Below are 25,109 nucleotides of genomic sequence, written 5' to 3'. Positions count from 1 at the left end.
ATCTCCCACAACTATGTAAGATACAGGAAATGATGTCACTTTCCCTCACTGTTAAGATCTGAAGCACTGACAAGTCTATGTCCTCTCTCTAAGGACATTTTTAAATCTAAAAAGTTCTTACACTGAGTTATTTTATAAAGTGTCAAATCTGTTACCACAATATCAAAAGGAAAACAGATTTTTTTCATTGATCACACTTTGTGTTATTTAAAAGTCTTTTAATCATGATTTCATTACTGACATGTGCTCTTAGCATTTATGCTAGCAAGTGGAGTTTTGGGTAAAAAATAAAGAAAATGGTCAATTCTGTTACTGTCAAACACTGTTACCAAGGTAGAGTAACAATGCTGACAATGTGGTAACAGAATTGACAGTCCAACGGACAATTCTGTTACTTAAAGAGTCAACTCTGTTTATGAACTATTTTCACAAAAAATAAACATTATTGATTTATTTTTGCATCCTTATAATATTTTAACAACATTTCTTTTTTTAACTGAATATTGTATATATTTTCAGATGAAAAATATTTGCTCAAAGTGGACGGTTCTGTAAAGACATAGGTATTTTTTTCATTTTTAAGGGGTGAAATATTATCTCAGTTTCAAGTGATGGAATGTAAGGACTGTTTGTCTAATGAAACAAGAGGGATTTTTCCTGTTATGATTTATTGTTATTTCTACACATTACCTAATTTGTCCGTAACAGAGTTGACAAACAATACCATAAAGGGTTACACTTTACTTGAAGGGGTGTGCATAAGACTGACATGACACCTTCATAATCATGACATGACACATACATAATCATGACATGACACATGTCTTGAATATGAAGGTTTTTTATGGATGTTTATGACAACTGTCATTAAGTGTCATTCGCTCAGTTATGTAATTTTTAATGCAAAGATGACATTGTTTGAGATGTCTTTGTAATGGGCTATGGGTAGGGGTAGGGTTAGGTTAGGGTTAGGTCAAATAATGTCATATTTGCATTAAAAATTACATAACTGAGCGAATGACACTTAATGACGGTTGTCATAAACATGCATAAAACCTCCTTCATATTCATGACATGTGTCATGTCATGATTATGAAGGTGTCATGTCAGTCTTATGCACACCCCTTCAAGTAAAGTGTTACCCCATAAAGACATCTGTTTTTTCATTAAAAGTAGAAAAGGAAGTAACTTGTGTTTGGCAAGCACTGAATTATTAAAATTAAATATGTTTTCAATAAGATACTGAAAAAAAATCTGTAAGTGAAAAGTTTTTTTTCTCAACTTTCTGCAATGCCAAATGTATCTCCAATTATAGAAATATGAATCATTATTAAAACAACAACACACTGCAAGAGAGAAATGTCAAACAGAATAGTTTTATTTTTCTCACTAAATTTGTGACACATTTGAGGAACAGAGTTACATACACTCTTGCTTAACATTATACTACAATTCAAAACCATCGTACAGGCAAGTTTCCCAGGAAAAATCTGTGAATCCGCTGCTCTGAATCAGAATAACTTACAGGACGCAAATCCGGCTTGTGCCACATCACGTGATACATTTCTTTGGCAGAAAACACTTTTTTTTCCTTTACCTCCCGAGTGCCCATTTGATCTTTCAGTAGTTTAAAATTGTTCAATCAAATACAAAAATAGTACAGACTGTTGTCTAGTTTGATCTAAGCTAGACGATTACATAGAATAAATGCCTTCACAGGCAAACAAACAGAACATACAGTATCGTGAGTAGCATATCGAGATTTATGCTTGGTCGGATGCACAGAAGTGTGCAGGTAGCATCGAGTCCCTCTGTACTGTACACTGTTCTCAGTCACATCAGCAGGCTCGTCTTCCTTGATCACGTCCAATGTGTTGTTTCCCAACCATATGAGGAAAACTAAATCACAAGATCATATGTCCATTTTGTTCAGCAGTTTAAATTGTTCCTATTGGTCTATTTATAAAGTCCAACTAGTTCAGTGTGAAGCGCTGCGGCTTGCAATGCTTAAAAGCATTGATCTGTTCTTCAAAGTTCAAGGAAATATAAAACATGTTGACTAATAAATAACACTCTTTAAGTATATGATTAACTCCCTGATCATAATACAACCCGGCTTCAATCCTCAAAAGATAGCAGGCATGTACACCATAATTTAATATGGTGAATACAGGTCAACTGGAACACTTTTTGATCATTTGTCATCGCCTCTGTTTATTTATAATATAATTCAAATGACTACAATGATGTCATCTTACATTAAAGATGATGGTTGAGTTTAAGTGTCCCTCTTCACCAGTAGTCACCCTAAATATATCATTAAATACAGTACTGTACACGTCAAATCATGAAATCCTCTATTACATAATAGGTTGTCAATTACATATTTTTTATATTTATTTTTGAGATTATTTTGATTTTTCTACTTTTCTACTGCATGTTAAAAACGTCACTATTTAAAAAAATGTAATCTTTTTTGTTATTATTTCATGGATTTAACTGCAGATATTCAGTCAGACTGTGAAACTTGATTTCTGCCATGAACAGGGAAATAGCAAAAAAAATAAAAAATAACCAAATCATTTGCCTCATGTACAAACTGATTTAAATTGAAGCACTGAATAGGTAAATAACAAAAATGATCTAAAACACTAAACATTCAAATTATGAAGAGATTCAATAATAATAATAATCCTAGTGTGATTATTAATAAAATCATAAAAGTGGTTTCAGAATGCCATGTCACCATAACACAATGCTACTCTCAGGCAGGTGACAAACACAAGGCAGCTGTGTGTCGTGAACTTCATTTTTGTCATAAAGACATTTAAATAACATCCTTTTTAAAACTCCTCCTTTTCTAGACAAACACTGCATTGATATTTCACAGTAAAAATCAGTTTGGTTTAGTTTTGTTACATTTCGCTTAGATGGCCTCATTCAATTTTTGATGCAATAATAATACCTTTAGCGTCTCTTCAACACTTTCCAAAAATACAGTCTGATGTTGTAAAAAGTCACAGTCAGTTTCCAGCAGGTCCATATAAACTAAGCAGATCCATCCAAACTTTGCTCATTTAATTTTACTTTGTGTTTCCTATCATGTTTTAGTCATTTCCACATGTTTTTTCTTCTGGGGCCCTTTCAAAAGGGCTGCTCTGAAGTGTTTGCTGAAATTAAGAGGCACTGTCTTTGAGGGGATCCAAAAGCGGTTTCCAAAGAGATCAAAACCTCCTTCTTATTGTGATCTCCTCAATCAAAAAAGAAAATAAACAAAAATAAATAAGAGTAGTACGGTTATTCACTCTCTTTCCCCATCTTCACTGCTCCCTTTAAAACAGAGGGGGGAAAAACACATCAAATTTACATTAGCTTTATATTTCATTAACATGCAAATTATCCCAGGAATGTCTAAAGTATTTGGAAAATAAAAACAGATTTTTCTGTAGAATAAATCTGTTAAAAGACAATATAATTTGAAATATGTTATGCGTAAAAACAAAACTTCAAAACTAACATTAAATTGTGGACATTTTTATTTTAGTCATGAAAATGCTTTTTATTAGTTTCACAATTATATTATTAACCTTTTAATTTTTAAAGTAAAATTTTTTTCATTTAGCTTCTGTTAACACTTCCCCACTATTGACAGAATTTTCTGGAAACCTATATTTTTACTGTTATATATTAGGGGGCGCTATTATGCATCTGCTGTACTAGTACAGAATCTCCAGATCAAAAAGCAAGCGAAGAAGAAGCAGAAAGGAGCACTGCTAATGCACATGTAAGCTAACATGCGTAGTCTTTGACAAAAGCACAAATCCACAAATTGGTTTATTTTGTTTAAAAGCAGAGGCTCTGTTTTTTCATACATTGTATGCTCAGATAATCATACAACAAAATATTCTGGGGGCCGTGAAAATTTTGTGAAAATTATAAAAAATAGTGGCACTGTCTTGCAACATTTAAAAAAAAAATGCTGGTGGGTAAAGAGCAGTGTTGGGCAGTAACGCATTACTTAGTAATGCGTTACTGTGATTTGATTACTTTTTTAGTAACTGAGTAATTTAACGCGTTATAATTTTCAAAATAGTAATTAGAGTATAGTTACAAGCCGAGGTCTCTATACATTACTGCCACGTTACATTGCTGACAGAATGCAGTGTTTTATAATCTAGAGATTGTAAAAAGGATGTAACACACGCATTGTCGAGTCAAGTGGATTAGAGACCTGCTCTCCTGCGAGACCCGAGCGCGGAACAAGATGGGCGAGTGATGGTGCCCATCTTGGCACTTGTGTGTGTGTGGGATGTGGGAGAATAAAATGATTCACGGGACTCCCGCAAAGTAGAAATATCTAAATATAAAATATCTAAAACAAATCAATTGTTATTCATCTATTGCACAAAAGCAACATGAAGTAATATAAAATATAAACGATTAACAGGTGCAAGCGTATGCAGAGTTTCTATTTAGGCTATAACACGTGTTTGCAGCGTTGAGCAATGCAGTGCTGACATTTGCGTGCTCACGAATCCTCTCATTATAACACACGAATTGTAGACATTATGAAAGATTCATTATGCATATATTTATTGTGTTATAACAGAGATTTGTGAGATTGCGATGAACTGAGATGTCTTTAAGAGATTATAAATGCAGCGCTCTTTGCTGGCATTCTGCCATGCCAAACCATGCACGCAGCAGCCGCTTGCTTTAGTTAAAAATAACAGTGTTCTGTGAATGTTGATGCTTTAATAACAAATATTTATCGGGAGCGTGTATGCTGGGATTTCATAAATTTCACGGAGAAAAAAGTAACGTAACTAGTAATGTAACTAATTACTAATTACTTTTGAAATAAAGTAATCAGAACAGTAACATGATTACTTTTAAAAGGAGTAATCAGTAATCAGTAATTTGATTACATTTTCAGAGTAACTTAATAATAAGAACACTGCTTCAAATATGTGCTGTCTCACCTCCTGCAGAATCCATATCTGAATCCGAGACATGTGTGATGGAGAAACGTGACACACTGGATGGAGAAACAGTAAAACGGGAGACCTGTGCCACAGGTTTAGTACTGCCACTTGGTAGGCTCGGCTTTGCAGTGATGTCTGGAGGAGACCCCTTAGGAGATGTGGGAAGGGGCAACAATGGGAAGTCATCTTCCCATTCAAACCCTGCACCTTAGATCAAAGACAAAGCAGGATGGAAAATAATTAGTGTTAAAAATATTTGAGAAAAGATACAAACTTTGCTTGGGCAAAAAAACAAAAACAAGGAAAGCGTGTCTTACTCTCTTCTGAGATGTTTCCGTCAGAAGAGTCATCGGAGGCATTGACCTTTTCCTGCTGGTTTTGTGCTTTACCCTTTGCACTTGGTTTGCTTGGCTCTCCACCCAAGGGAAAACTTTGATCTGCCAGCTCTTTGGTTGGGCTTTCCTAGAGGGGTTGACACAATTTTATTATTAAACTTCAAAAGTACTCAAATGTGAATTAATATACCATCAAAAACATCTTAGAATAACTGGACAAAAAAAATACCTGGTCAAACAGAAAGACGGTGACATCATCAAAGAAAGACACCACCTTCTTTTTGTTCTCAGTTTCGTCAGACAGCGAGTCGCTGAGCAGCGTTGGCATCTTAAGCAGACTTCTGAGTTTGTGTGCATCGCTGCAGTCACTCACAATGATAGGTACGGTCAAGATCTCGTCCTCGCTTTCTTCGCTCTGTTCCTGGATACTGTAAGTCCGCAGCTCCTCATCGGACTCATCGCTATCCTCAGAGTCGCCGTCTTCCTCATCAGCCTCCTCTCCATCTGTGGGAGACACCCGTCCTTCTAGTGGAGGGGGAGGAGAGCCAGAACGTGTGGAGCTTCTTTTACGTCCTCCTTCTTCACAGTCTTTACTCATGGATTCCAGTCTCTCATGTGTAGGGGAGCTGTTCCTTTCCTTCTGAGATGCTAGTTCCTCTTCGAACAAAATGACATCTTTGACAATGCCCTCTTCATTCTCATCAATAAGGACCTTTGGAATATTGGTGTTTGCACCATCACCCTCAGAAGTTATTTGGTCGAGAGACACACTATCTTCACTACCTACTTGCTTGAAAGATTCCTCTTGCTTTATATCGGGACCAAGCAAAGTATCTGAATCAGATACTTCAGATGGTACAAGTTCAGAAAGATCTGAATCTACACCAAAATTTTCATCCTCATCAAAATGATCTTTTATGGTAGACACTTCATTATCAGGAGATGAAAGAGACACACTACTGATTCTGTTGCAACCAGACATACTTTCTTCGATCTTTGAAGGAGCGTTTGAGGTTGCATCGTCAGACTGTTCAGGAGCCTTTTCAGTTTCCTTTGAAGATGGCAAATTATATTCATCTCCATCTGCCTCCTTTTTTGGAGGAAGTTGCTCCTCTTTATCTATAATTTCCTCTGGTCCATCTTTCTGATCTTCAAGTTCATTAATGTCCTCTTCGCTTTCTTTATCTTTCCCAGCATCATAGTCAGAGAAGTAGGCTGAATCTCTGTATGGAGTTTTATCACTCAGCGCTTTCAACTCTCCATCATTGCTCTCAAATGTTGTCAGTGCCATTACAATATCAACATTGTCCTCTAGTTTTTCATCTTCTGCCCTTTTAATCTCTTGTTCTTCACTGACGAAGTTAGACCCAGAGGTCACTTTTCCCAAGGGTTGGATAAAAACCTTAGAATCTTGTAGCTCATGGGGTTCCTTTAGGACAAACTCTGGAGATTCATTGTTTTCAGTGTCATATCCACTGTCCACTGTCTTGGGAGAGCTTGACGGATGAATAGAGGCAGGACTGAGTGTCTCGCTGGAACATGCTGTAGATGGAATGTCAATGGAGTCCATGGAGTCTGGCGTACCAACCTGCTTTTGTAATGACGTGAATATTGGATTGGTGTAGTCAACAGTTTCCACTTCAATGGTGAAGTCACCAAAAATCCCAGAGGTTACGTCAGTGATGTCATCATCGCTGCAGTCATCGATCTCCACCAGACTGATACTAGAGCGTCCATGGTCCACACCACTGTCTGCTGTCTTGCTTAAGTCTGACTCTGGCTCTGATTTGGGTAACTCAGCTTGGGATTTCTCCAATTGTGGAGTAATGGCAATGATTTCAGTTTTGGGATCTGTTGGAGATGCAACTTCATGCAAAGCTTTTTCTTGCTTCAAGTTTGCTTCCCCTACCGCAATATCCACATACTGCTGGGAGACGTCAAACTGTTTGGCACCTTCCCTTGATGACTCTATTTTGGAGACTATATATCCAGCAGATAAAGGTGCTTGGCCTAGGTGTTGGTCTTTTTTGGGCAATGTCATGGGTTTCCCTGGAATACAGTCAATCATGAAGCAGTTCCTCACAAATGTTCCTGTTAGAGGATCTACAAAATGTGAACTGCTCAAAGCTTGACAACATGGCACGGGATATACTTCAGCCTCTCTGGGTTCATGGCACATATGGATATATGAGGTGCACTCGGGTGAAGGGTTTGAAGATACATGTCTTCCATGCACCAGGCAAGTGTTGCTTTTGACTGTTGCCTCTAAGTAGTCAACAGGTTTGGCCATATGGTATGACAGGGTCTGCTCTTCTGGCCATGTATCCTCAACATCAGTCATCGGCATAGTGTAGTGGAAATCTGCATATGAATCTTGGATACAAGACCCCTGTCTTTGGCTCAAGGTCCTTGTGTTTGTATTTGCTGGATTGCTGGTGGACCAGCTTCTTCCTCGCCTTTCCACAAAGATGTCTTCCTCTTGATCAGAGTCGCTGTCATCTCGTCTGACAAATATAGCACCACCTGATGCCATGTCAATACAAACTGAGTGGCTACCTGGCATAGTCTTCCTCAAAGAGCCCATCATATCATAATATCCTCCCATAACGTTCTTTCCTATAATGGAGCCTTGAATGTTCTCCAAGTAAGGATCAGCATAGCCTTGTGGAGGACTTCCAAGTGATGGTGAGACGCCTAAAGGCTCCTCCAGTTCCCCAAGTGCCTGTCTTAAGCTTCGAGACCCCCAGCTCTCTTCTGGAGGCTCTGTTGGGTCTCGTATCAGGTAGCGGTCTATGATCCTAGGAGGTGATGGTTCATAGTAGTAACCTCCATCCCTGTCTTTGTATGAGACATAGTGACCAGACTCCCATGCTCTAAGAGGGCTACCATGGCCCAAAAGAGGCTCCATAGTTAGAGACATAGCAGGACTGGTGTCTGAATCATAGGCACTGCTTTTGTGGATATCTGCTGACCAATAAATGTCTGGTTTAGCTTCAGGGGGACAGTTCATATACTCCCGAGAGTCTCCACTACCTGTTAGAAAACTTGCATTGCTCCCCCCAAACTCTGGGCTGTAAGCACACATGGTGAAGTTCATATCAATATTGCTTTGTACTGGCTCCTCAATGCGAATGTAGTACTCATTACTCACTGATGGACTGTGAGCACTCAGGACTGGTACCACACCAGGGGTGTGTAGTTGTTTGGGGTCATAATATGAAGGAGAAACCCCTAGGGCAAGTCCTTCAACAGCACAGCCCCCCACTATTCCGCCCGGAGGGTAGTACACCTCCTGACAATGGGGATTCCCTTTTCCCAAAGTGCCCGTGGTGGATGAGGATTGGTAGTGCTGTTCAGCCCGTGCCTGCTCCCACTTGTACTCAAAGTTGAGGCCATGGCTGGTTTCAGTAACCGTTAAGATGTCATCTCCAGATTCTGAATGGTAGCCGTCTCCAGTGGGGAACTGCTCCAGTAGGGGGAATAAGGAAGTGGTGGATGACATGGGCATGTCGATTGCTAGTGCACCGGCTCCATGGACATTAGCATGGCTTGTGTTTGGTCTCATGGAGTTCCAGCGTCTCTCAAAGTCTTCCTCTGCCTCACTGGCTCCTTTGGCACATAGGTAACTTAGCAGCAGATGAACTTCTTCTGCATTGGGCCTCTGATCAGGCTGAAGCCAACAGAACTGCATGACTTCATACCTGGTGATACAGAAACACAAACATCATACCGTTTTAGAGAAAATGTTACTAAAAGTTTCACTTCAAAATTGACTTCTTAATGAGTTTTTTGGATCTATTTTTCAGTAGGAATAAATAAAAAAATCCATAAAACAAGGTACATTTACTTGAGAAGTAACTGCATTTAGATTGCATTTTATAGCTTGAGATTAATCTATTAACAATATAATATCTTAAAATCCAATGCAGTGTTGGACCTCTAAAAAATAATTTTTAGAAATTTTAACTGGAAACCCTGTTGAAAAAAACAACATATGCTGGTTAGGTATGTTTTGAAGCATGGTTTGAGCTGGTTTAAGCTGGTCCTGAGCTGGTTATGAGCTTGCCCTGAGCAGGAGCTAGTTGCTTAGAACCAGCACATGACCAGCTTGAACCAGCTCAAGACCAGCTAAGGACCAGCTTAAACCGGCTCAAACCAGCTGCCATGCTTCAAAACACATCTAACCACCATATGCATGCTGTTTTTTTCAACAGGAACATTACACAAAAATACAGTTAAATTGTGTTAAAACCAAACTATCTGAATATCTGAAACAACAAAATGTAAATAGTTTTAAGAGCAAAGACTCCAAAAGAGAAGGGTGAAAACTGAAAGGCTCTAGCAAATTGACAATTCAGGGCTCTAACTCTAGGTAATGGTTAATAAAAAGAGTAAGAAGTGCAATTTAAAGTTTATTAGACACCCACCAGCGGTCAGAAAGAGGGTACTTAAGAAGTGGCTTGGGCAGCTTCAATTGCTGGTCCTTTACAGCATAGCTGAGAACCTGTCGGTCTGAATAATGGCGGTACGGCTGATTCCCCAACTCAAACAGCTCCCAGATTGTTACACCGAGTGACCTTATGAACAGAGAGAAACAGAGTATTCTGGTAAATAACAGCAATTAATGCATCAATCAATAATGACTTGATATCTATAATCAATAATAAAGGTTATTCAGGAGCAGTGTTGGGCAAGTTACTCTGAAAATGTAATCAAATAACTGATTACTGATTACTCCTTTTAAAAGCAATCCCCCGATAAATATTTGTTATTAAAGCATCAACATTCACAGAACACTGTTATTTTTAACTAAAGCAAGCGGCTGCTGCGTGCATGGTTTGGCATGGCAGAATGCCAGCAAAGAGCGCTGCATTTATAATCTCTTAAAGACATCTCAGTTCATCGCAATCTCACAAATCTCTGTTATACCACAGTAAATATTTGCAATAATGAATCTTTCATAATGTCTACAATTCGTGTGTTATAATGAGAGGATTCGTGAGCACGCAAATGTCAGCACTGTATTGCTCAACGCTGCAAACACGTGTTCTAGCCTAAATAGAAACTGCATACGCTTGCACCTGTTAATCGTTTATATTTTATATTACTTCATGTTGCTTTTGTGCAATAGATGAATAACAATTTATTTGTTTTAGATATTTTATGTTTAGATATTTCTATTTTGCGGGAGTCCCGTGAATCGTTTTATTCTCCCACATCCCGCACACACACAAGTGCCAAGATGGGCACCATCACTCGCCCATCTTGTTCCGCGCTCGCGTCTCGCAGGAGAGCAGGTCTCTAATCCACTTGACTCGACAATGCGTGTGCTACATCCTTTTTACAATCTCTAGATTATAAAACACTGCATTCTGTCAGCAATGTAACGTGGCAGTAACGTATAGAGACCTTGGCTTGTAACTATACTCTAATTACTATTTTGAAAATTATAACGCGTTAAATTACAGTAACGCGTTACTAAGTAATGCGTTACTGCCCAACACTGTTCAGGAGGCTGTTTGTTCTTCATAAAACTGCAAAATAAAGGCCTAAATTCAACACTAAATTTATGTTACACAGATGCAAGAAATTTCATGTGAAGGTACTGACCAGATGTTGCTTTCCTTGGTTTGGTCCACCACCAGTAAGTTACCATGAACCTCATCAACCAGCTCAGGGGCAATCCAGCGTAAGGGAATCCAGGTCTGGTCTGATGTCACAAAGTAGTCATCCTGGGGATAAACAGACATGAAGAGAAAGAGCTCGAGTTAATGAAATTCCCTTACCACATTTTGAGTAAAAAAGCACAAAATCAACTAGTAAATGAATGCAATCTAAATATAATCTAAAATATTCAGGTTTATATTACTATTAATAATTAGACATTTTATAGATAAAAATTAGTAGATAAAAATGTATAGATTTAAGTGTACACACCTTGTACTTGTTATGCGATAGTCCATAGTCTCCAATCTTAACTGTTATGTCTAATGTTAGCAGGCAGTTTCTTAAAGCCAGATCACTGCAGAAAATCAGAGCACCAAAAATAAATAAATAAATGATAAGCACCTTCTGAAAATAGGACATGGCCTACATGATTACGTATCGCTAGCTCAAACATAACTGGATGTCATTTACAAAACTGCAAGCCTGCACAAAATTAACATACAGTTACAAAGTATGACAGATGCAATGCCAGAAATAGCCGTCATTTTACTGCACTGTGATGTTACTTTCCAAAAATAATTCTTCAGGAACCTGTTCAAAGTATCTTGGCAAGGACATGTTGAATTTGCTTGTAGATGTGTGGTGACCCCCGGCAACAAAATCACTGATGCTGGAGTGGAGTAAAAACACTCAGGCAGCATCAGGAGATTGTTGCAGGGAGAAACCATGAGACAGGAAGCAGGCAATGCAGATATTCACACTCATTAGCTTCATGCTCATACTGTTAAATCTGATGGCAGTTTTCCAGTACTCGAATTGAGAATCTTCTAAAGAAGATTGTGATGATAACTATTATATTTCGGTTCTAAAGGATTCAAAGGTTCTCCAAAAAGCTGAAGTAAATAGAAAAGTGTTGGCTGACCTATGGGTGAAGTTGTTTTTGTGAAGGTGAAGCAGGCCTGAAGTGATCTCACACGCCATCCTCTGAAGTAGTAAGGGGTCAGGGGTCATGGAATCTGTTGCCCAGCAGTTGTGCAGGTAACCTTTAACATCACCCTGTTGACATTAAACACATAAAACACATGCTAAAACACAAAATGATTGTGCTGTGAGCCTGATTAATTTCAGCTAAACACTGGGGGGCGATATATAGCAAGACATCATGAGAGCAGCTATTTGAGGTTGTTGCTAAGCACAGTTCTGTTTCAAAAATATGCTGTTGCACCTGACCTAGGTAGGCAATAACAGGAGAAGAATGACATGAAATAAAGAAGCACACTATCATGTTGTGACCCTTGCATTTCCACCTTATTTTTTAAAACTGAAGCTGTTGCCTCTGAATGTGCTTCTGATTCATGAGCTGCTATAGGTGAATAACAAAGTGCAGTAAACGGTAAAAATATTTGTGCTACAAACCAGTGCTTTTGATTAATAAAATTAATTAAAATAATATGATGATAAATACCAGTTTGCAAAATCAAGCAGCAAAATGTACTGTTTTGATAGAGCTAAAATGAGCAAAAAAATTGGCCTACTGCCCAAACTCTCTAAAGTCTTCGTCATATTCTGGTATCTAGATATGGCCCCCTTCAATGAAGGTCTATGAGAAGTTTTATTGTCCACATGGCAAAAGTCCCAAAAAGTTACCCTTAAGAAAAGAAAAGAAATGAAATAAAACAAAACAAAACAAAACAAAACAAAACAAAACAAAAATAAAATAAAAATTGGACTAACCAGTGGGCAGAACTCCATGACCACTAAGTAGGGTGTGACCTCTGTGCACTGAGCGAGGCATTGCACTAGAGCCGGATGCTGGAGAGACCTGCAGAAAGAGTTTCAGCCCAATCATCATTACAATACACCACAATCATACTATACACTCAGAGATGAATATTCTGTCATCATTTACTCACCCTCATGTTGTTCCAAACCTGTATGAATTTCTTTCTGTTGTAGAACCCAAAAGAACATACTCTTTTTTTTTTTTGCACATACAATGAAAGTCAATGGGGTCAGTGTTGCTTTGGACCCCTTTGACGTTCATTTTATGGAACAGTTCTTCAACCTTCTTCAAAATATCTTCTTTTGTGTTCCACAGAAAATCCTGCAGTTTTGCAACAACATGAGGGTGAGTACACAATGAGAGAACATTTCTTTTTGAGTGAACTATCCATTTAATGTCTTGTTTATTACAAATTACTATTTTTAGCAGACATACTAGCCTAAGCAACAGTATATTTTTCATAGGGTCCGTCACCCTTGGAGGAGTTTGAACCTAAACATTTTCAAATCTTTTTATTTATTCTTGCAAAAGAGATTAAATAAAATGTATAAATGAAATATACAATACAATGATTTGTTTACCGGTATGGCCGAGCCTCTTCCAGAAAATGCATCTGGTCCTGCACGCTGGCACTGGCCTTTAGTTCCTTCACCACCACCTGGGTATTGCTGAGACCAGAGTGAACCTCCCCCAACAATACCTGTGAACGGCATCCCACCGACACACAAACACACAAGGGAAAGACAACAGAAACACACATACAGGTATGAACAGAGGGAAAATGGACAACACACACACAATTACGGACAGGGTGACACAGATAGACACAAACAGATGTGCACATAAAGGAAATGGGTACACAGGAAGGAAGGAAGGAAGGAAATGGAAGACAGATATTCCACACAAACAAACCCAAAAAAGGTTTAAATCAAGTCCAGGAATCATGCGAAAAGATGCTCAAAAGGAAATGCAGAAAGACGAAACAACACAAAACCAGATGAGACATTGTTAAACATGCAGCCGCAGAGACACAGACATACAGATGGACATACCCATTCAATGGAAAGTTGGGGTAGTGTGTGTTTATGTATGTGTGTTACAAAAAGACAAAGAAGCAGAGAGAAAGAGAAAAAGAATGAGAGTGAATGAGGCACAATTATTCCTAACACTAAAGTGCTTCTTCTGTAATTCACTTCTACACAGAAATATCATCAAATTCTCGACACAAGTCCAACATCAAAGCTTGAGTATTATTGAGGCGCGGCAAAGGTAAAACGGCGTGTAAGACATTTTCACATCCTTGGGTCTAAACTACAGAACTAAATCTTTGATCCGTAGCAGAACATGCCTAAGGCATTCATATCTGTGAGGCGCACAAACATACAAAGCAAATAAACAATAAACCAACTACACTTACCTTGCCAAACCAGCCATGCCCAATCTCCTTTATATAAAGCAAACTGTGACGGCCAAGATCCGTGGATCTCAGGAGCTGGACTAAAAGAGGGAATAAAAGACACACACAGAACAAGATATTAATTAGCAAGGTTTAGGATGGAAAAAATGTCATGCCATGAATAAGAAATATTTCTGTTTTACAGACAATCAGATGATCTTGCTTCTAATGCAGCACAAGATGCTTTTCAGATCATTCTCAAAGTGCTGCTTTATCAAGATTTCAATTAATTTGTTATGCTGACAATATAATTTGGAATTAAACATTTTATTAAATTAGAAAAATGCAGAACAGCAGCATTTTCACATTTGGACCCCTATTGCATCTAATATATGTTAGAGCTATTGCACTGTCAAATAAGCAAATGTATAAAAACAAAACGGATGAAAAATACTAATACATATTAAAATACACAATAAAAAAAAACAGAATTTAAACAACATAAATAACTATTCCAACCTTAGTGCACCAACCCATCCTTGGTGCACAATTAAGCATTGCAAGTGCATTAAACAAAGTTTCATCAAGATTTTCCTTTCCTCCAACAAGAAAATCATCCTCCAAATATCCTCTCCAAAAAGCAGTGAGCAATCTTCTGTGCAAAAGTGATGTTGAAAGGCACACAATCAAATTCAAGAGATCGTCTGAAGAGTTCAAAATCTCCCTGTGATCTATCAGACTGCTTGAAAGGCATTTTTCTGAAAAGCAGAAGTCAGAGAAAGCTGCCGCAGAAGGGACGAATTTGACTAGTGGTTTTCTGTACCGTCTGACAGATCCTTGCATATCTCTATCAGCTCAAAAAGCCATAACAGTCCCTTTCTCTCTTTCACCGAAAAATGCAGAACAGCAGCATTTTCACATTTGGACGCCTATTGCATCTAATATATGTTAGAGCTATTGCACTGTCAAATAAGCAAATGTATAAAAACAAAACGGATGAAAAATACTAATACATTTTTTTTATTAAAATACACAATAAAAAAAAACAGAATTTAAACAACATAAATAACTATTCCAACCTTAGTGCACCAACCCATCCTTGGTGCACAATTAAGCATTGCAAGTGCATTAAACAAAGTTTCATCAAGATTTTCCTTTCCTCCAACAAGAAAATCATCCTCCAAATATCCTCTCCAAAAAGCAGTGAGCAATCTTCTGTGCAAAAGTGATGTTGAAAGGCACACAATCAAATTCAAGAGATCGTCTGAAGAGTTCAAAATCTCCCTGTGATCTATCAGACTGCTTGAAAGGCATTTTTCTGAAAAGCAGAAGTCAGAGAAAGCTGCCGCAGAAGGGACGAATTTGACTAGTGGTTTTCTGTACCATCTGACAGATCCTTGCATATCTCTATCAGCTCAAAAAGCCATAACAGTCCCTTTCTCTCTTTCACTCATCTCATCGTGCCCACAAACAGTTTATTGTAAAAGTCTATGACATACTGTCTCACTCTCTGTCCCCTTTTTATGCAGCAGCCATATTTTACACCCATGTGGTGTTGCAGAGGCTGCTCATTCTGCCTGCCCCCTCTCAGAGAGCCCTCGCTGGGGAGAATCGGGCTCTTTGTCATGCTGGCGGTGCTGCTTGGTACCACTGAGAGGACGGAAACACTAATGCTATTATTCCTGAGGTTTCTAGCTCAGCAGTGGGAAAGCAAATGGCCGGTAAGCAAATCAGAAATGTTTGATGTGGGTGCAGGATAGGAAAGAACAAATCAGAATAAATATTGTAATATAATATAAAGCAAACAACAGTACAGAATATATGAAGAGATTGAAGATATACTGTAGTTACAAAGTGCCTGGATTTCAACTGTGTGAAATTCAATTATGAATTAAATCAATGTGTATATCAAACATTAGCAGTACAAAGCCAAACACAAAGAACACTTTCAAATATTCTACCAGTGTTGTTATTGTTAACCAAAACTAAGGCTATATATATATAAAAAAAAGATGAAATAAAACAAATATAAATATTAATAATAAAAAAAATAATAATAATAAAATAAAAAATAGAAATGTTGCCCTGGAAAATATCTGAAATAAAGTTAATAAAGATTACTAAAACTAAAGCTGAGAAATAAATTTAATCTAGCAATAAAAAAATCTAGAAAAATGTAAAAAGAAATATTTTTTAAATGACTTACAAATATGACTTAGTTTTGAAATGACTAAAATTTAAACAAAAATGAAAATCGAAAATGTGAAAATTGAAGCTAATTAAAAATATTAATAAATTGTATAATAGTATAAATAGTACTGTAAAATATCACAGTATTAAAATAATGCTCGACAAATCTCTAGTATCCCGTTAGAAGATCCAGTTTGAGCTGTGTTTTGGAACATGACAGATGGTTTCTAGATGGTCTAAGCTGGCCATTAGCTGGTCCAAGCTGCTAGACCACCTTGGATTAGCAACAAACCAGTTGTTAGCTTGTCCTACTAGTTTATGGTAGTCAGGCTGGTTTTTGAACATGGTCTGACCAACTTAAACCAGTTAAACCAACTACTTATCAAATTAGGTCAGCCAGAAACCTGCTAAGATGTTCCAAAACACAGCTAACAGTTCAACCTGGATGTTCCAGCAGGTCAGCTTGGTAAAAACAAAAACTGCTGGCATATGTTTCTTGTTTACAGCTGAAAGACACTAAAATGTTGCTATTCTTATGTCAGTCCAGTTCTTTATAAATTCACTTTCAAAAAATATAGCAACATTCATTGCTTACAACAACATCTCATCACAAATCCAAACTGAATAATAATTTCCAGATGATAATCCATCTTCCAATTTCTATTCTGCTGGAAAATCCATGCCAGCTATTACATTCCTAAAACACAGTTAACTGGATTTTCCAGCAGGTGTTAGTTTAGCCAAAAAAAAAAGCGAACTCTAAGCATTTATTTTTCTTATACAGCCATGACACACCAAAGCATTGCTGTTACGTCAACCAAGTTCAAGATTTATATATTAATATATATATATTGTTCTGTACACCACACACATAAAACAATAATTTAGGAGACTAAATCCCACATTAAACGCACCTGTCACTAAAACGTCAGTGTCTACTTAGCCAAATATGCACAAAACAGCGCTAAATAGAAAAACATTGAGGTCTGCCAACAGTATGACAACAACGTGCTAACAAAAATCCCATCACGTGTCAGAATTTGCTCAGTGTTTATTTGAATACATGATGAACACATTAACAAAATCCTCTGGAAAAAAAATTCAGTCCAGAGAATGTGAAACTCATATGGGAGTTGCATAAGCGGGACTGGGAGGAAATCCTCAATAGTCTTGCGCTTTCTTAAGTGCTATCACATCTGGTCCAGCTCATATAGCAATTTCCACAGATGCAGTGTGACGATGACCCACCTGATTGGCCAGGTTGCTTGGCGACGGGCAGAGAGACCTCGGTGAGAGGCAGGATGTAGACTTCAGGACCGGTGTGCGATGCAGGCGATGCCGGCGTGGACATATTCGCTGGATATTCCTCTCCCTCTGCATTCTCAAATTCCTATGGTAGCAATGAAAAACACAGAGGTCAGAGGTTACAGTAGCATAACAGTATAACTCTCGACTAGAGTGGGTGAATAAAGAAATGTCTACTCGTGTAACAAAAATATGTTCTAAGAACAATTTGCTAAAATTCCCATTAAGTAACGTTATCTCTGTATTGAGAACATTTCTTCTTGGTTATGTGAACCTTAGATGAACATTCCATTCTATCATTTTGAAATGTTAGCTGTTAGTTGATCCTTCTAATAATTAAAGTACTTTCTGAGAATAATGAACAAAAATGTTTTCTCCTTAGATTTGGTTCATCAGTTATGTATAATATTCCAAGAATTTTGTTCTAAGGACATTTTCTAGAAATATTATAAAAACATCATATGGAGGTTCTATGAATATTATTGTCAAAATGTTTTCTGCTAATATTACAAAAAACATTCAGCCAATATTAATAACATCATAAGAATGTTTCAAGAACATTGAAAGAATGTTTCCTTCCTCAACATTTCAGGAATGTATATTAAATATTAATAGTGTTATTAATTTAATGTTTTGTCTCAACATTTACATTACCTTTAAAAAACATTGATGAAAGTTATGGGAATGTTCCCTGATAACTGGGTAGGGTATATTTCTCCTCTCCCTCCCTCCCTCTCTCTCTCTCTCTCTCTCTCTCTCTCTCTCTCTCTCTATATATATATATATACTGTATATATATATATATATGTATATGGTTTAGTCATGAAACTCTAGATGGCGCAGGCTGATGGGTTGTTAACGTAACTGATGACATTCAGAGAGTTAAACGACTTGGCACAAGCTGATTGGTTCCTGCTGCATATGCAGCCAATGAGCTTACTGCCTTTTTTATTGCATTTATATGGCTGGCTAGCATTCACTAGAGATTCCTGCAGCGCGCTTTCAGAGTTTCTCTGAAACCCTCCACCTTCCCCAGCTCCACCTGTATAGATCTGCTACGGGTTATTTTATATGCTATTTTTGCAGCAGCAGTATGTCTCAAATACTCACGGCACCGTATCGCTGTATACATTGGCAGTAGCAAGTTCCTGTACTTGCTTGCAGCAGCAACAATAATCTACAACTACAGCAATAACCAACAGCAGCAGCGTAGCAGATCTATTCCGCCAAGACCAAATATAATAACATTGTCATATCCATCACCATGCTAAAATCTTCAGAGAGTTATGATTGAATTAATTTTAATCGCAATATTCCTTATATATATATATATATATATATATATATTACATAAAGAAAATAAAGCCAATTTTTAGAAACATTAAGAATTTTACATCCTTTTCATTGATGATAAGAACTTCAAAAGGAGTTCAAAAATACTTTTTTCCTCATGTTTTGTTTTTAAAAGAGATTCCAATAGCCATTAATAGCTGTATGTTGCTCAGCTCAATTCCATCTTTGTGGGAAGGATTCAAGGACCCTTTGTTTGTGTGTGTGTGTGTGTGTGTGTGTGTGTGTGTGCGCGCTCGTGCGTTTTGGGAATTGATGTATAAGAATAAACAAGCAGATCGTTAAACTGAAAAGAAACATCAGTGACTGTTTTAACTGAGGAGCGTTTAACCTGATTATTTTAATAAAATGAATTAAAAAAAAACATTTAATGCTTACTGGAACAAATGACAATTTATTAAACAGTCCATTAAACAGCATGTCACCATAATCAGATCAAATAATGAGCCATCCGTTTAATCTCAAGAGCTTTAAACTTGTACGTCCTCCCCCAATATGCTTTTCTTTTCCACATGGATATGGTGAAACTACAAAGAGAGATGAGACAGTGCTAAGTAAAGACAAGACTTGGCAGCATCTGGAAATCGGAAATGCTCCTCCAGATGTAAGCAAATTTTCTGTGAATTCGGTTGCGGAGATACAGGGTTGAAGAAATGGAAAACAGTGACCTAAAGGGGTCGCACACACTTAAATGTGCAAGCTAACAGACATATACACACACACACTCAAGTTCCCCTAGAGGCCCCATCATCTACATCTTCACACGCCCCACACGGATGCCATATGACCCGGCTCCTGATCTGCCCAGCACACGGCAGCGCTACCGAACATTATCTTACACAGACAGCGCTAGGATCCCAACAGGGCATGCTGTGATCCGAACTGAAGGGCTGCAATAATTTGTTGCCTGAAACCACATTGCTAAGCTCAAGTCACAGGATAAATATTCCTGCCAGCTGATTCGCACTGCATTTTTATCACTACTCTGCACTGCTATATCCTCTGATGAAGAAACATCTGGTTTAAGCAAGTACTGGTACTGTCTTTTCCAAGAATATCAAAACATTTATTTCGTTTTTAAGGATTATTTTTTTAGGACAAGCCAGCACATTCACCCAAAAACAATGGATTAGACTAAATATTTTTTGAAAATAGCTCATAAAAAAAACTTAAAAAAAGGGTGAATATTTTGTCACAACATGGGGGTAAGTTGTCACAATGAGAACCTGCTATTAAACAGTCAATTCAAGACTTTTCAGCAATATTTAAACAGTACAACATCGAGCACATAAAAAAAGCAAAAATGTTAAAGCAAACTTTTATGTTAGACTACAGTAATTGTATCCACTATTTAAAATCAGGTGAATTACACTTTTAAGTAAACAATAAATTTAGGACAAGCCAGCACATTCACCCAAAAACAATGGATTAGACTAAATATTTTTTGAAAATAGCTCATAAAAACTCACACAAAAAAAAAACTTAAAAAAAGGGTGAATATTTTGTCACAACATGGGGGTAAGTTGTCACAATGAGAACCTGCTATTAAACAGTCAATTCAAGACTTTTCAGCAATATCTAAACAGTACATCGAGCACATAAAAAAAAGCAAAAATGTTAAAGCAAACTTTTATGTTAGACTACAGTAATTGTATCCACTATTTAAAATCAGGTGAATTACACTTTTAAGTAAACAATAAATTTAAATTATATGCAAACACATTTTACACATTAACATATAGCATACACAACATTATTCCAATTAAAACAACTTTCTGAAGAAAGCACTATTCCAAAGTCCAAAGATTGAATTCATTTCCCATCTTACCTGCCCTTAATGTGCAAGTGTTACTTCAGGTTGTGCCGAATCTTTAGCTCTTCCCTTTCACCCCGTGAACCTGCACTGCTGGGCTCTTCACAGAGCACCTGTAAGGTGCCAACATGACCCCAGACGGATCCCTCACCGGACAGAACATTAGGAACTGGCCCATGCTGCTGCACAATCGGAGAACCCAGGTCTCGAGAATACATCATGTTAACTCTCAAAAAAACATACAAATAAAAAGCAAATAGATCCTCCACTTGAGAGAGAGAGAGAGAGACAGAGAGAATGCAGGGAGGGGCAGTTCCTGTGTTCTTCCCATGAGAGTGTGGACAACCAGTGATTAAGAATAGTAGAGATGCTTCCATAAAAATGTGAGGCTGAAAAAAAATCTAACAGGGAAAGGCTTTCACATTCTGTGCTTATGACATCACTCTTTTTTCTTCATCGTTCCTTCCTCACGCTCATTCTTTCTCACATGTGCATGACAGGCCCTTGCCCAGCCATCGGCACAAATGAGCATGCTCACATGTATGCCTGCCTGCATGCACATACAAACACGTATATTAAAGCTGGGGAATTATTCAAAACACATTTATGCATGTGCATTCATTTGGAGAGGTTAGATATTGTATATCTGCATATTTACCAAACTAAAGTGAATTACTGTTCAAATGTTTGGGGTCATATATATATATATGTTCTTTTAAAATTTCTATTCATCAGAGAATTATAAAAAAAATCACTTTCCACAAAAATATTAGGCAGCACAACTGCAAAATTGATAATAATAATAAAAAAATTATCTTTAGCACCAAACAAATCAGCATATTACAATGATTTCTGAAGAATCATGTGACATTGTGGAGTAATAAAATTCAGCTTTGCATCACAAGAATAAATTACATTTTAAAATATATTTAGACAGACAACAGTTATTTTAACTTGTAATAATATTTCATAATTTGACAGTTTTTATTGTTTTTAATTAAACAAATGCAGCCTTGGTGAGCATAAGAGACTTAAAAAATAAAAAAATTTACTGACCCTAAACTTTTGAACAGTAGTGTAGGTGCACAAATACATATATACTACTAATTTCAGTTTAAACTGAACCCTTGAATAGAATAAAATATACAATATACAATATACAATACAGAGGAACATCAATGAACAATGATAACCACACTAAATCTGCAGGTTTATACATAGGGTCTAAAAACAGTGACTTGTTGAAGATTCTGATAAAGTTAGCATAGTAACACTAATTTATTCGCCAGCAGACAGAAAATGTGTTAGATAATAGATGCAGAGAGACAGAGGGAAGGGGAAAAGTCTCTTTTCAGCAGCTGATGTTTAAGCACTGAGCTGTAGTTCCACTGAGGGATTGTAATTACAAATATTTGGCCTTTACAGGAGACCAGGTGCTTAGAAGCATGAAAGAACCATCCTCCACTCTCTCACAGTCACATGGGTCTCACTTCTCCTGTGCCTTGACCCACTTTAAAGTTGCTGTTGAAAAATGCACAGTGCGCTTTGAGATCTATAGCCATATGCCGTTTGATGGCCTCCGCTGTTCACTACAAAAATACGTCTACAGGGAAGCGATTACGTCCCTGCGCTCTATCTGCCTCCATTCCTTTAACCTTATGAGAGAGGACTAAGTGGTTTGCACTGAAGAAATCACTTTTCTCTGAAACTCTGGGACTCTGTAACCTCAAAAGGGCAAGAGGACATGCAGCTGAACAGAATGCACGTGTGCATGTGTTGTGCTACTTTTCAAGTCGATCAAAGCATTCCTACAGATCTGAAACAGACTCAGATGTGATTCATGAGTGATGCTTTTTAGACTTTACAATTTCATTCATAACTGCAGGACGGCAACATGCCAAGAAGTTGCAATAGAGAGAGATGTTTTTGTGTTAATTCATTGCTGACTGGCAAGTGTGATTAAAATCTCTCCCAATTAACAATCTTTCAGTGTCAAATAGTGATTCAATCTTAAGAGATGTGGCACTTATATCAGTGTATTTAAACTTGGTTGTGATTGGCCAGTTGTGGGATTCCACGATTCATTTTTTATTCATTTGAAAATTATTTTTCAAATAATGACTGCTAAATGATATAATTGATTCCTACATAGCTAGTTTCATGGCTCTCATATCACTATATGCTCTCTTTCTCCTCACATAATAATTTCAACTGATCAATATTTCATGCCTATTTAAAGAGTAAAGTACAGTATAGTATAATAAATCTTTGCCTCCTGCAAAGCGTTACATTACTAATGCACATTATGCTTTATATATTCATAGTGGTATGAGAAAGTCAGAACATTTACAGTATAATATAGAACGATCTTGTTTTATCATTGTTGGTGCACTGCAGAAAATCTTAATCCTAATGAATATTATTTGTTTTCCAGTTAAAATATTATAGCCGAGTGACAAACATGCATTAGATGTTACAAGAATGCATCTTCAAGTATAGTCTTTTTTACTTTTTCACTTCACAATAAACAGAATGCATCTAGACAACAATGTGAAAATTTATTTTAATTAAGAAAAAATAAATAATTTTTAAGAAAAAATTGAGTTTGTTCATACAGCACATTTCGTACACAGTGGTATTTCAAAGTGTTTACAGAAAAAAAATAATTCATAAGAAATAAAAAAAAATGTAAAGGAAGATCAACTGCAAAAATGTAATGTATAATGACTTTATTACTGATGACATTAAACTGTCCTGTATTGTGTACCCATATGACATACTGTATAAGCAAGAGAAAATGTTGGCCTCACAAACTGAATAATCCACCATTGAGTCTCTTCTCATTTCAGTGCATTTGGAACAAACAAAACAGACAGGTAACAAATAATAATGCTGCAGCCAAGAGGACCAACATGGGCTGAAGAAGCTACTGTAACATTCTGCTGTTTTCTCTCACTTTTTAAAAACTGTCAGATCTAATACTGTGATATGCAGGCCAGTAGCACATATATTATTAAAGAAGTGCCAGGGCAAACAAATACAGTAATAAAGAGCATAATTATCAATAATAAAAAGAATATACAATCTAATTCATCATCTAACACAACAAAATAACAAGACCATGACTGATTGTCATTGTCATTGTGGTTGTATTTGTTAGCTTTATTTATTTATTAGACTTGCAAGGTCTTTTTTCACTCCAAATTCAGCTCCAGTAGTTGCCGTGGAAACTAGAATAGACAGAATGAGTGTAAAATTCATGGGGGGGGGGCTTACAATGACTTACAAAGATACATAACAGCTACAAGTGTATGCACTACTTGCTTTATGCAAGCACTATATAGGATAGATCTTTTTCACTTCACAATAAACAGAATGCATCTAGACAACAATGTGAAAATTTATTTTAATTAAGAAAAAATAAATAATTTTTAAGAAAAAATTGAGTTTGTTCATACAGCACATTTCGTACACAGTGGTATTTCAAAGTGTTTACAGAAAAAAAATAATTCATAAGAAATAAAAAAAAATGTAAAGGAAGATGTAAAAAAAAAAGAAGAAGACGAAATTAGTTAAAATGAAATAAAATTCAAAATAAGATTTTGACTAAAAAAACAAGATACTGTCAAACGATACTGTGGAGATTTGCATTGTCTGTTTATTTCATGGGCCTGAGACCAATATGGTGTATTGTATTCTGTGTATTCTGATTGGGACTGAATTTTGCTGAATTGGCTCATTCCAAAGTTTGTGCCCGGTAAACCATGGAAGTCCGATGGAATTTAAAAGCTACTACTTTTAAAAGTGATTGAAATGAAAGAGGGCCTCACCTTAAAGCCAATGTCACCTCGTTTACAGCACAGGCAAGCCAGCATGAGGAAGATGAAGGTAAAGAGTCCAGAGAAAGACACAGCCACCACAGCCAGAGAGGACGACCAGGACAGCTCACTCAGTGGCGCTCCATCTGCAGGACAGACACAACATTACACAAACTAAACAACTGCTATCACAATACAGGATGAGGGAGCATGAATACACACATTGCACACAAGTACTCTTTGTTTTGATTATTCTTATTTGTGCTCCTAGACAACCAATACTACAATAGTCTTTTACCAATCACATGGATGCAATAAAATGCAAGAAGCTTGTTGACAAATGAACAAGGACATGATTTTTCTTTTTAACATCAAGATTTTAGGTGTAAGTTTGTGCTTTTAGATGCTGTAACTGATCACCATTCATCACTCAACCACCTTTTCAATTTCACTAGTTGATTTAGAAC

The 25,109-nt window shown here is 37.0% G+C and overlaps 1 protein-coding gene across 2 annotated transcripts; it reads right to left on the bottom strand.

Annotated features, from left to right (window-relative positions):
- Positions 1–1,376: 1,376 nt before the first annotated feature.
- On the bottom strand, positions 1,377–24,820 carry LOC107561848 (serine/threonine-protein kinase LMTK1-like). Of its 2 annotated transcripts, none has more exons than XM_016246345.1 (13): positions 24,655–24,820; positions 17,605–17,746; positions 14,188–14,267; positions 13,352–13,470; positions 12,722–12,809; positions 11,910–12,043; positions 11,258–11,342; positions 10,931–11,052; positions 9,748–9,897; positions 5,550–9,021; positions 5,303–5,447; positions 4,983–5,192; positions 1,377–3,330 (listed from the first exon to the last, which is right to left on the bottom strand). In XM_016246345.1, exons 1-13 carry the CDS (start codon positions 24,697–24,699, stop codon positions 3,302–3,304), a joined length of 4,821 nt encoding a protein of 1,606 aa, XP_016101831.1. In that variant the 5' UTR covers positions 24,700–24,820; the 3' UTR covers positions 1,377–3,301. The 2 variants fall into 2 exon arrangements, with proteins under 2 accessions (XP_016101831.1, XP_016101832.1); XM_016246346.1 differs by lacking the exon at positions 24,655–24,820 and adding an exon at positions 20,840–21,406.
- Positions 24,821–25,109: the final 289 nt, after the last annotated feature.

This window comes from Sinocyclocheilus grahami, unplaced genomic scaffold (assembly GCF_001515645.1).
Source record: "Sinocyclocheilus grahami isolate Dianchi unplaced genomic scaffold, SAMN03320097.WGS_v1.1 scaffold794.1, whole genome shotgun sequence".
NCBI classification, from domain to species: Eukaryota; Metazoa; Chordata; class Actinopteri; order Cypriniformes; family Cyprinidae; genus Sinocyclocheilus; species Sinocyclocheilus grahami.
This window is presented reverse-complemented; position numbering and strand designations above follow the sequence as displayed.

What these genes read in the sequence shown, in the direction of transcription:
- LOC107561848 (XM_016246345.1), bottom strand. Translation starts at nt 24,699, where the DNA reads ATGCTGGCTTGCCTGTGCTGTAAACGAGGTGACATTGGCTTTAAG. An exon ending in ACCAAGGAAAGCAACATCTG is followed by an intron (nt 9,898 to 10,930) that starts GTCAGTACCTTC and finishes TCTGTTCATAAG; the next exon opens with GTCACTCGGTGTAACAATCT. An exon ending in AGATATGGATTCTGCAGGAG is followed by an intron (nt 3,331 to 4,982) that starts GTGAGACAGCAC and finishes TCTGTTTTAAAG; the next exon opens with GGAGCAGTGAAGATGGGGAA.